Source organism: Bison bison, unplaced genomic scaffold, assembly GCF_000754665.1.
Source record: "Bison bison bison isolate TAMUID 2011002044 unplaced genomic scaffold, Bison_UMD1.0 scf7180017864473, whole genome shotgun sequence".
Taxonomy (NCBI): Eukaryota; Metazoa; Chordata; class Mammalia; order Artiodactyla; family Bovidae; genus Bison; species Bison bison.
The window spans coordinates 13,277,277-13,287,394 of record NW_011495034.1 but is presented as its reverse complement, the minus strand read 5'-3'; the positions used below and the strand labels follow the sequence as shown (position 1 = coordinate 13,287,394).

At 39.7% G+C, this 10,118-nt stretch overlaps 1 protein-coding gene and 1 long non-coding RNA gene across 2 annotated transcripts in view; both read left to right on the top strand.

Moving 5' to 3' along the window:
* Positions 1-3,520, top strand: part of VGLL2 (vestigial-like family member 2) — an 8,709-nt gene extending 5,189 nt beyond the window's left edge. The window contains exons 4-5 of the mRNA XM_010861962.1: positions 3-111; positions 1,368-3,520. Coding sequence (XP_010860264.1) covers positions 3-111; positions 1,368-1,408 — 150 coding nt within the window. The 3' untranslated portion in view covers positions 1,409-3,520. The remainder of the gene's footprint in view (positions 1-2; positions 112-1,367) is intronic.
* A 230-nt stretch (positions 3,521-3,750) lies between these two features.
* LOC105004257 overlaps positions 3,751-10,118 on the top strand; it is a 124,496-nt gene continuing 118,128 nt past the window's right edge. The window contains exon 1 of the long non-coding RNA XR_827202.1: positions 3,751-5,440. This is a non-coding gene — a long non-coding RNA (uncharacterized LOC105004257). The remainder of the gene's footprint in view (positions 5,441-10,118) is intronic.

Genomic DNA, 10,118 nt, shown 5'->3' with positions numbered 1-10,118 from the left:
AGCTCTCCGCCAAGGGCGAGCCGGCCAGCGCGGCGTGGGCCGCGCCCGGGGGACCCTTCGCGAGCCCCGCGGGGGACGTGCCTGGGGGTCTGGGCCTCAGCGTGGACTCAGGTAAGCGGGAGAGGGGATGTGGCATCCCCGGGCCCCTCCTGCCCTGTGCCCCAAACTGGGCTGAGCCGGGGACCCCATTTAGCTCTCCTTGGAGACCCCAGTGACCCTGAGGCGCGAAGGTCTGCACGTAGCAGGGTTGTGTTTCAGCAGACAGATGACTCTGTCATCGGTGTGGACAAAATGAGAAAGTGGCCGGTTAATATTACAGAGGATTTTTTAAGAATAAAATTTGTCGGAGAGGTTCTAGCTCTGTGCTGTTCAGTACCGTAGCCAGCAGCCACGTGTGTCGGCTGAGCACATGAAACGTGGCCAGGCTGAATTGGGGTGTGCTGTAAGTGTATAATACACACTGGATTTCAGGACTTTGTCCCCAAAAAGAATGTAAAATTCATCTCATTATATTTTATATTGATTGCATGTTTCAACATTGCATACTAAATATATATTGGGTTAAATAAAATATATTACTAAATTAATTCTCACCTGTTTCTTTTTACTTTTTTTTTCAATGTGGCTGCCAGACAATTTAGAATTATACCCATGGCTTCCATTGTTTCTATTGGACAGCGCTGATCTAGAGTACCTGCTAAGAATGTAGTTTAAAATCCTCTACAACTTGAGGGGCGGAGAGGGTCTTGTCACCTAGTGATAGTTACAAGTCATACAAATATGACCCATGACTGATAACAACTTAATTGCTAAATGACATAGGTCTCTTGAAAACAGAAAACTTAACAAGAATACGTTATTAGTGATAATATTGCGTCCCTAGCTTAAAGAGTTGAATTTGAAAGGTACATTCAAATAAGGGTTTACTTTTTTGTTTGCTTTATTTTTAGGGCAAAATGAAAAAAAAATTGCATAATAAATTGGCTTGTAGTCTTGCCCCGCTTTCTGTTCCCTCAGGTGCAGATGTGACATTTGTTTGCTTTGCTTTTACTTTCGTTCATGCTCTTTAGATGAATTCTGTGACTTTCACAATAAAACAGTGGTGTCTGTCTTTCTCTTTCTTTAAATATCTTGTGCCTTCCCCTCCCCACCCCCTTCTCTCTCCCTCTGTCTGTCTCTTCTCCCTCTCTCTCTCTCCCTTTTGTTTTCTCTCTGTTTTCAGGTTTGCAGCCTCAGGACAAAAGCAAGGATCTGTACTGGTTTTAGACAGCCCACCTTCTTCCCTGTAGGTCTCTGCATAGCGCAATTGGTGACACTCAGAGCTGAAATCAAGTGGGTTTGTAACAGCTTCTGATCTTGGTTTGCAGCTCGTCGTTATTCCCTCTGTGGTGCATCCCTCCTGAGCTGATCTGCTGACCTTCCCCTTGCCCCTTCCCTTCTGACCAGCCATGGAGGCTCAGCATCTGTGCCTCTCACTTCATGGATGAGGACATGGGGGAAGGCAGAGACTTCAAACTGCTCCGTGTATCGGGGAGAACCAAAACACACGCGACAGAGTTTTCATCTAAAAAGAATGCCTTCTGCCAAAAGAGCAGACCCAAAGACTCTGAATGACGCTCAGTGACTTTTGGGCAAATCACTGGAACTATCCGTGGTGAGATCACTCAGGTGACAAGATATCATGGTTTTCTTGGAAAGAAGGAAAGAAAAAGAGACGTTTTGGTGTGAATATTTTTTGTGCTGGTGTGAATTGTTTCATTAAGTAGTGGGATCACAGCACTGCTGACTTCAATATCCTCACATTGAAAATGTCTTTGTATTTGCATCGAAGACTATATGGTAGAGAAGTCAAAAGAAGCCAATTCTTTCTTCCTCACCTGTAGCCTCCAGCTCCCTTCCTGCCCACTCTCTCCCTGCAACACCCACTCCAGACACAAAGATACACCTTTTCCTTCGGACTGTGAACATAGAAGCCTCAGCCTGAATGTGAGTGGCAAGTGGCTTATCTGGAGCCACCTGCCCAAGTCTTACTGAAATGCAGCTGTCGTAGGACAACTGTTTAAAACTCCAGAAATACATCGACCAAGGTGGCACTTCCCAGTGTTTGGCACAACAATTGCAATTGCACTGGATATGTTTTATACATGTGTGTGTGTATATCATATTTTTTACAAAGGACATTTTATGATGAAAGAAAAAACTCTCTCTGCCTTCTCTCCCACAAGTTCTGTCCCTCCCTCTATCCTCCTCTGGATGGAAGGAAAAAAAAAATTAAGCCTCTAGAGACCCCAGTGGTCTCCAAGAAGAACTAGGAATCACCACAGGGGAAGAGATGTCCATGGAGTCTTGGGTATCTCAAATATTCTGTCTCTATGGTCATGATTTGATCACTTTAGTATTGGGACAGGGGAAGGGGTTCATGTGTGGGCAAAACTGAAGGTGATGAGGAAGAAGAAACGAACATTAAAGATGTTTGTTTACCACTAGGTTGCTGTGTTATTTCTTCAAAGGAAAACAAATGTCTTAGTTTTTCTCTAATAGAATAAAATAATTTATAGTAGTATGACCTGATGTCAGTAAGTAAATTCACTTTGTATAAGTATTTTTGGTTTTCCAAAGTGTTTGCCATACCATGAAATCTGAGAACTCCAATCCACCTTGTATCAACCTTGGAGATGGAGAAGTTAGGTATTCTCACCTTGTTTCATAAATGAGAAAATCATGGCCCAAGGAAGCCCAGGTTACCTGATAGCCTTCATCAAGTAAAAGAGATGCATAGGAAAACTGGCTTGTGCACTGTTGTGCATCAGTCAGATACACACATTATTCTCCAAAAGAGAATTATTGTTACTTCTTAGATTCCACACTCTTAAGATAGTAAAGTACTCAGTTTAAAAATGTTTTTGAAATCTTGGTTGTTTTATACTTTGATCAGCTAGGCTAAGAAACCAAACGTACAACTAGGCCAGAAAAAAAAAGAATTTATTAAGAACTTAATGGTTTTATGTTCCCTTGATGCCAAAGTTATTTCCCTAAAGAGAGAGAGTTAATGTTGTTCCCAAATTGCCCTTGAAGGCTGTTAAAGCATAAAATATTAATTCAAATCTTGATCTTCATTATAATGTGTCTGATTTTTTGCAACCCCATGGCCTGTAGCCCGCCAGGCTCCTCTGCCCATGGGGATTCTCCTCCTCCTTCATTATAACACAAGAGGCAAATACCATTTATCTTGGATAATATTCTCAAGAGTTGGGTGCAGTTAGGGGACCTTATTCAGAGCATGGCTTAGCAGAGTTACCCATCTCTTCTTTCTGTCATTTTGGTACCTGTTAAGTAGACTGTGATCATTAAAGAACCTGCTACTGGTTTTGCTCAGATGGAAGGTACTATATGATTATATTTCCCCAGATGTGATAGCAGTCAGTAATAACTAATAATAATTGCATTGTATATGCTATGGTATGCTATGCTAAGTCGCTTCAGTCGTGTCTGACTCTGTGCGACCCCATAGACGGCAGCCCACCAGGCTCCGTCATCCCTGGGATTCTCCACACAAGAATGCTGGAGTAGGTTGCCATTTCCTTCTCCAGTGCATGTAAAGAGAAAAGTGAAGGTGAAGTTGCTCAGTCGTGTCCAACTCTTAGCGACCCCATGGACTGCAGCCTACCAGGCTCCTCCGTCCATGGGATTTTCCAGGCAAGAGTACTGGAGTGGGTTGCCATTGCCTTCTCCATGCATTGTATATAGCAATAACAAATATTGTTTATCATTTTTCCAGGCACGGGTCTGAGGGCTTTATATATAGGTTAATTCAACCTCACAACATTTCTGTGTGGTACTTATTACCACAGAGGCTCACAGAGGAGGAGTAATCTGCCCAGTCACATAGCTAGTAAGTGGCAGAGCCAGGAAACCAACCCAGGCATCCAGGGGGCAGAGACTGCACTGTTACCCACAACACTAACTGCTGATCCACTTCTGACTTTGGGCTTGCTTTCTCCTCCACAGAAGATGAATAAAGAAGAGAAAAGAGGCAGGGCAGCAAAGACTGGCATTCTAGAATGTATAGAATCCCAGGTCTTAAAGGAAGTATCACAGGATATTGTCCAGACTCCCACCTGCAGACCATGCAACCAGATGCAGAGTTCCATTCATCGCTAGGAAGGACTTATTATTGCATCTCTTATTAATTCATTTCAGTATTTTTAGCCTTCTTTGCTCTGAAGCTCTTCACACCCAAACTAACCAAGTTGTGTTAAGCATGTTAGTCTGAGGTTTGGACACTGAAGCAATAACTAAAATTAACTTTGGACTTCTCTGTGATTTTTTAAATCCATGTTCCATTGGCATGGATCACCAGTGTATACAAGCATAAATAAAATGCATTCCCTTTCAGCGCACTTTTAAAAACTTGCCAATGAGTGTACAGATGAAGACAGCAAGTGTGTTCTCTGCTGGACATCTTTTCCTAGTAGTCTCTTCCCTCTCTCAGAAGCTTTCCCTGAGCTCCACCTATGTTAGCACTCAAGATCTCTGATCAGAACCCACAGGGAGCCTTTTCTCAGCCACGAGGTTCTGATTATTGAAGCCTCTCTCCTGAGCTGCATCTGACCTGAATATCAGGTTGCTGGTGAGGAGACTCATTCACTGGAACTGGCCTTCGGGGCAGTCCTAAACAGACCTTCCAGACTGCCGAGCAGGGCTCCAGTGACCTGGCGCGTGGAACATGCAGAGCAGAGCGCTTCCCTCCATGTTTTACGTTCCCGAAGTAGAAACGCAAGAAGCCCTGGGACTCCCATCGTTCAGATCTGCGTAATAGTTTCAGAGGGAACTTTGGTGAATTCGTAGCCCTAACTGACATTTTTTCAACATTCTTGTAGGCCTACCAGGTCATGTAAAGGATGAATTCTCATGCTTGTCTTGCTAGTATTTGTGAAACCATGAGACTAGAGGAGGCCCTAGTAGCTGAAAAAAAGACATTGAAGGAAAGGAGGGATGACATGAGAAAGGTAACCATGATGTATCTGCATATATTATACCCGGTTGGGGGTCTCAGGGAGATGAGATTCTCCTCTAATCATCCCAGTTGGCACCAGTGCCCTCCTTACCCACGGTTTTCCCTTTGCACTTGGCCTCCGCTGAGGGAGAGGCGACGAAAAGGGGAGAGACAGCTCTCCGCTACCAAGTAATCCTGTTGCCGATTGCCCTCTGGCTGAGAACTCAGTCACGCAACTGCAGGGAACTCTATCTGTTCTACTCCTCTGGTTTAATAGGAGTTGCCGTCTTGTCTCATTTCCCCTTTGAAGTTCTATTTCAATGCGTGGCAAATTCTAGCAATGACTTAAGATTGATTCAGGCCTGGATGGGAGGGAGGGCAGAGGTGGTGGGTGTTGGGAACGCAGACTGCCTGACTGGAAGCTTCCTTGGCCACTCTTCCTGGGTAAGTACTGCATTTCTGTGCCCTTTCAAACTGGGAGACACAACTCGTAAGGTAATTTTAACCTCCCACTTATTAATATTTAGACTCATAAACCCTGTGCTTATATGCAGGCACCCATATCCCTTCTGTCAAAATAAACAAGCTTTTTTTTTTTTTTTAACACTTAGTGATTGGTTACTTCAGAGTTGGAGGAGATTTTTTAAAGTAAAACTTAAGCTGCTTTCCATATGAATGCCATTTCCATAAGCTGCATTTTTAAACATAACTCATCAGGTATCAAAGCATGGAGGAAAAATGGAAAGATATTTGAAAAGACTTTAAACGAAACCAGAAAACCTAAGATTTCTTTATAAAATTGCTTTCACAATCTGTAGATCATTTGCATGCAGATAATTCCTGTTTTGATTATACCTGTGAAAGTCTTTGCTCTCTATATTCCCTTCTTCCTTGCAAGAGTTTTAGGATTTATCATCATTCATTATTTGTTACATATTTCTAAAATCTGGAGTTAAGGAAAAAGCATCCTAAAGGCACTGTCATTACTACAGTTGCTCTCTGCACGTAACTGATGTTTTTAACAAACAACAGGGTAAAGCAAACATAAATTTCATATTTCCTCATTACCAGTTCTACTTCCTGTCCCATAAATAAATGAAATTCATAATACAAATACAGGATCCACCCGATAGAATTTGTTTATCTACAAATACCACATACACACACTCACACGATAGAATCTGTGTGTCTACAAATACCATATACGCACACATGATAAAATCTATTTATCTACCAATACACACATCACTAATGCAGGCCTAAAGAGAAATCAGAGACCCCATGCCCTCAGACAGACACAGACACAAATGATTATTCTCACTTGACAGACCAACTGTAACACTCTTTCCTTGTATTTCACTCCAGCCCCAGAGGGCTGGATCAGGAAAGAGACACTTGATAGCTGCTGTTTCCATGGTTGGAATATTTGTAAAGTTAACGCATAATCTGAAAGCAGAAGCTAATAAATTATAGGGTGCTAATTGGAGCTGGAACGGAGCTGTCAATCATGTTATCCTAAACACAGAGAGACCCTCATACCCTAAAAAGGCAAGGCAGCCTTCAGGAGGAGCACGCAGTTGTCTCCAGCCTTGACCTCCGCCCCAGTGGAGACACTGCATCCAGGCAGAGTGGCCGATGAGAGTCGGCAGAGGTGATTCTGCTAATCCAAACTCACTTTAAGAAAATAGACAAATCCCCTTTGGGGAAAAAGAATTAAATATTTGACTGAAGAATTAATGTTTAGGGAAACATTGTTCAGAGCAATATATATAGTGAATTTACTGGAATAATTAATATTTTGGTAAAACATCATCCACTATTTGGATTTTTTTCACTTTATAACTTTTAACTCAGTAAGAGAAAAATCTAAAGTTCTCCACACATGGTGTCATGTTCTATCTCAAATTACAGTGTTTCCAGGCATCTACCAGTGAACTCTTACGGAACTAAGCTCCTCTAAAACAGAAGCCAATTTCCTTTATCATACTGAATTCACTTGTTTCATCTAGAAAAACAACAGCAGCATATTTTCTGTTCGTTTTGTCCTTAGAATCTCCTAGTAAGCCCTAGTCCTACTTTTCTCCCAAAATTTCTAGTTCATTAAAGAGTGATTTTGTTCAAAACTATCCTCCTCTGTCATTATCATTTCCATTTCCTATCAAAACTGTATAATTAATAAGTATACAATTGTTATTACCTATAAGAAGTTTAGGTGAAAGGTAGGCTAAAATTTGAAAAACAAAACTAAAATATTAACTTTTTATTTCTAATCAATAGTTGTATGACTAATGATCTAGTTACCACTTAGAGATTTTTACCAACATTTATTTAATGAGTACATAGTTTAGTCTATATATGTATTTACAGGTATACATCATATATGTATTTATAGTCCTTATATGTATTTAGTAAAACACTCTATTTACCTCATAATTTGGAAGCTTCTTTAGAATACTTCACATAAAAATAGTTTTCACTTAGGAAGAACTAATCAAGTATCTTAAAAATATAAACTCACAATTGCTTAAGATATGCATTATATTCTTTTTAATGGCTGAGTAATACTCCATTGTGTATATGTACCACGGCTTTCTTATCCATTCATCTGCTGATGGACATCTAGGTTGCTTCCATGTCCTGGCTATTATAAACAGTGCTGCGATGAACATTGGGGTACACGTGTCTCTTTCCTTTCTGGTTTCCTCAGTGTGTATGCCCAGCAGTGGGATTGCTGGATCATAAGGCAGTTCTATTTCCAGTTTTTTAAGGAATCTCCACACTGTTCTCCATAGTGGCTGTACTAGTTTGCATTCCCACCAACAGTGTAAGAGGGTTCCCTTTTCTCCACACCCTCTCCAGCATTTATTATTTGTAGACTTTTGGATCGCAGCCATTCTGACTGGTGTGAAATGGTACCTCATAGTGGTTTTGATTTGCATTTCTCTGATAAAGAGTGATGTTGAACATCTTTTCAAGTGTTTGTTAGCCATCTGTATGTCTTCTTTGGAGAAATGTCTATTTAGATCTTTGGCCCATTTTTTGATTGGGTCATTTATTTTTCTGGAGTTGAGCTGTAGGAGTTGCTTGTATATTTTTGAGATTAGTTGTTTGTCGGTTGCTTCATTTGCTATTATTTTCTCCCATTCTGAAGGCTGTCTTTTCACCTTGCTAATAGTTTCCTTTGATGTGCAGAAGCTTTTAAGTTTAATTAGGTCCCATTTGTTTATTTTTGCTTTTATTTCCAATATTCTGGGAGGTGGGTCATAGAGGATCCTGCTGTGATGTATGTCAGAGAGTGTTTTGCCGATGTTCTCCTCTAGGAGTTTTATAGTTTCTGGTCTTATGTTGAGATCTTTAATCCATTTTGAGTTTATTTTTGTATATGGTGTTAGAAAGTGTTCTAGTTTCATTCTTTTACAAGTGGTTGACCAGATTTCCCAGCACCACTTGTTAAAGAGATTGTCTTTAATCCACTGTATATTCTTGCCTCCTTTGTCAAAGATAAGGTGTCCATATGTGCGTGGATTTATCTCTGGGCTTTCTATTTTGTTCCATTGATCTATATTTCTGTCTTTGTGCCAGTACCATACTGTCTTGATAACTGTGGCTTTGTAGTAGAGCCTGAAGTCAGGTAGGTTGATTCCTCCAGTTCCATTTTTCTTTCTCAAGATCGCTTTGGCTATTCGAGGTTTTTTGTATTTCCATACAAATTGTGAAATTATTTGTTCTAGCTCTGTGAAGAATACCGTTGGTAGCTTGATAGGAATTGCATTGAATCTATAAATTGCTTTGGGTAGTATACTCATTTTCACTATATTGATTCTTCCAATCCATGAACATGGTATATTTCTCCATCTATTAGTGTCCTCTTTGATTTCTTTCACCAGTGTTTTATAGTTTTCTATATATAAGTCTTTAGTTTCTTTAGGTAAATATATTCCTAAGTATTTTATTCTCTTCGTTGCAATGGTGAATGGAATTGTTTCCTTAATTTCTCTTTCTGTTTTCTCATTATTAGTGTATAGGAATGCAAGGGATTTCTGTGTGTTGATTTTATATCCTGCAACTTTACTATAATCATTGATTAGTTCTAGTAATTTTCTGGTGGAGTCTTTAGGGTTTTCTATATAGAGGATCATGTCATCTGCAAATAGTGAGAGTTTTACTTCTTCTTTTCCAATTTGAATTCCTTTTATTTCTTTTTCTGCTCTGATTGCTGTAGCCAAAACTTCCAAAACTATGTTGAATAGTAATGGTGAAAGTGGGCACCCTTGTTTTGTTCCTGACTTTAGAGGAAATGCTTTCAATTTTTCACCATTGAGGATAATGTTTGCTGTGGGTTTGTCATATATAGCTTTTATTATGTTGAGGTATGTTCCTTCTATTCCTGCTTTCTGGAGAGTTTTTATCATAAATGGGTGTTGAATTTTGTCAAAGGCTTTCTCTGCATCTATTGAGATAATCATATGGTTTTTGTTTTTCAATTTGTTAATGTGGTGTATTACATTGATTGATTTGCGGATATTGAAGAATCCTTGCATCCCTGGGATAAAGCCCACTTGGTCATGGTGTATTAAAAAGAATACATTTGAATCAGTTCTAATGAGGTGGATGAAACTGGAGACTATTATACAGAGTGAAGTAAGCCAGAAGGAAAAACATAAATATCAGTATACTAACGCATGTATATGGAATTTAGAAGGATGGTAACGATAACCCTGTATACGAGATAGCAAAAGAGACACTGATGTATAGAACAGTCTTACACTACTGTAAGTTTGTACAGATCATATTCCTAAGATGTGTCTTTGTTTAAGAAACTCTTGATTACATAAATCATATTTAGAAAAAATATTTAGTTAACAGTTTATATCTGAACACTGTTTATATGTTATGAAAAATGCTTAATTACAAAGGCTGATGTATGTTTTATTTCTGTTTTTCTAAATGACTTACAGTACTTGGTAGGTGTACTAAAATTGTTTGGGGAGTGGGGTTTAGAGACTTCTAATAGATGTATAGTTAATTTGGTAATTCTCTCGCATGAGGTATAAGCTTCCATATGCTGGTTATTTAATAGATTTGCTACATAAGTAAAACATGGTTCACCTAGATAGTTTGA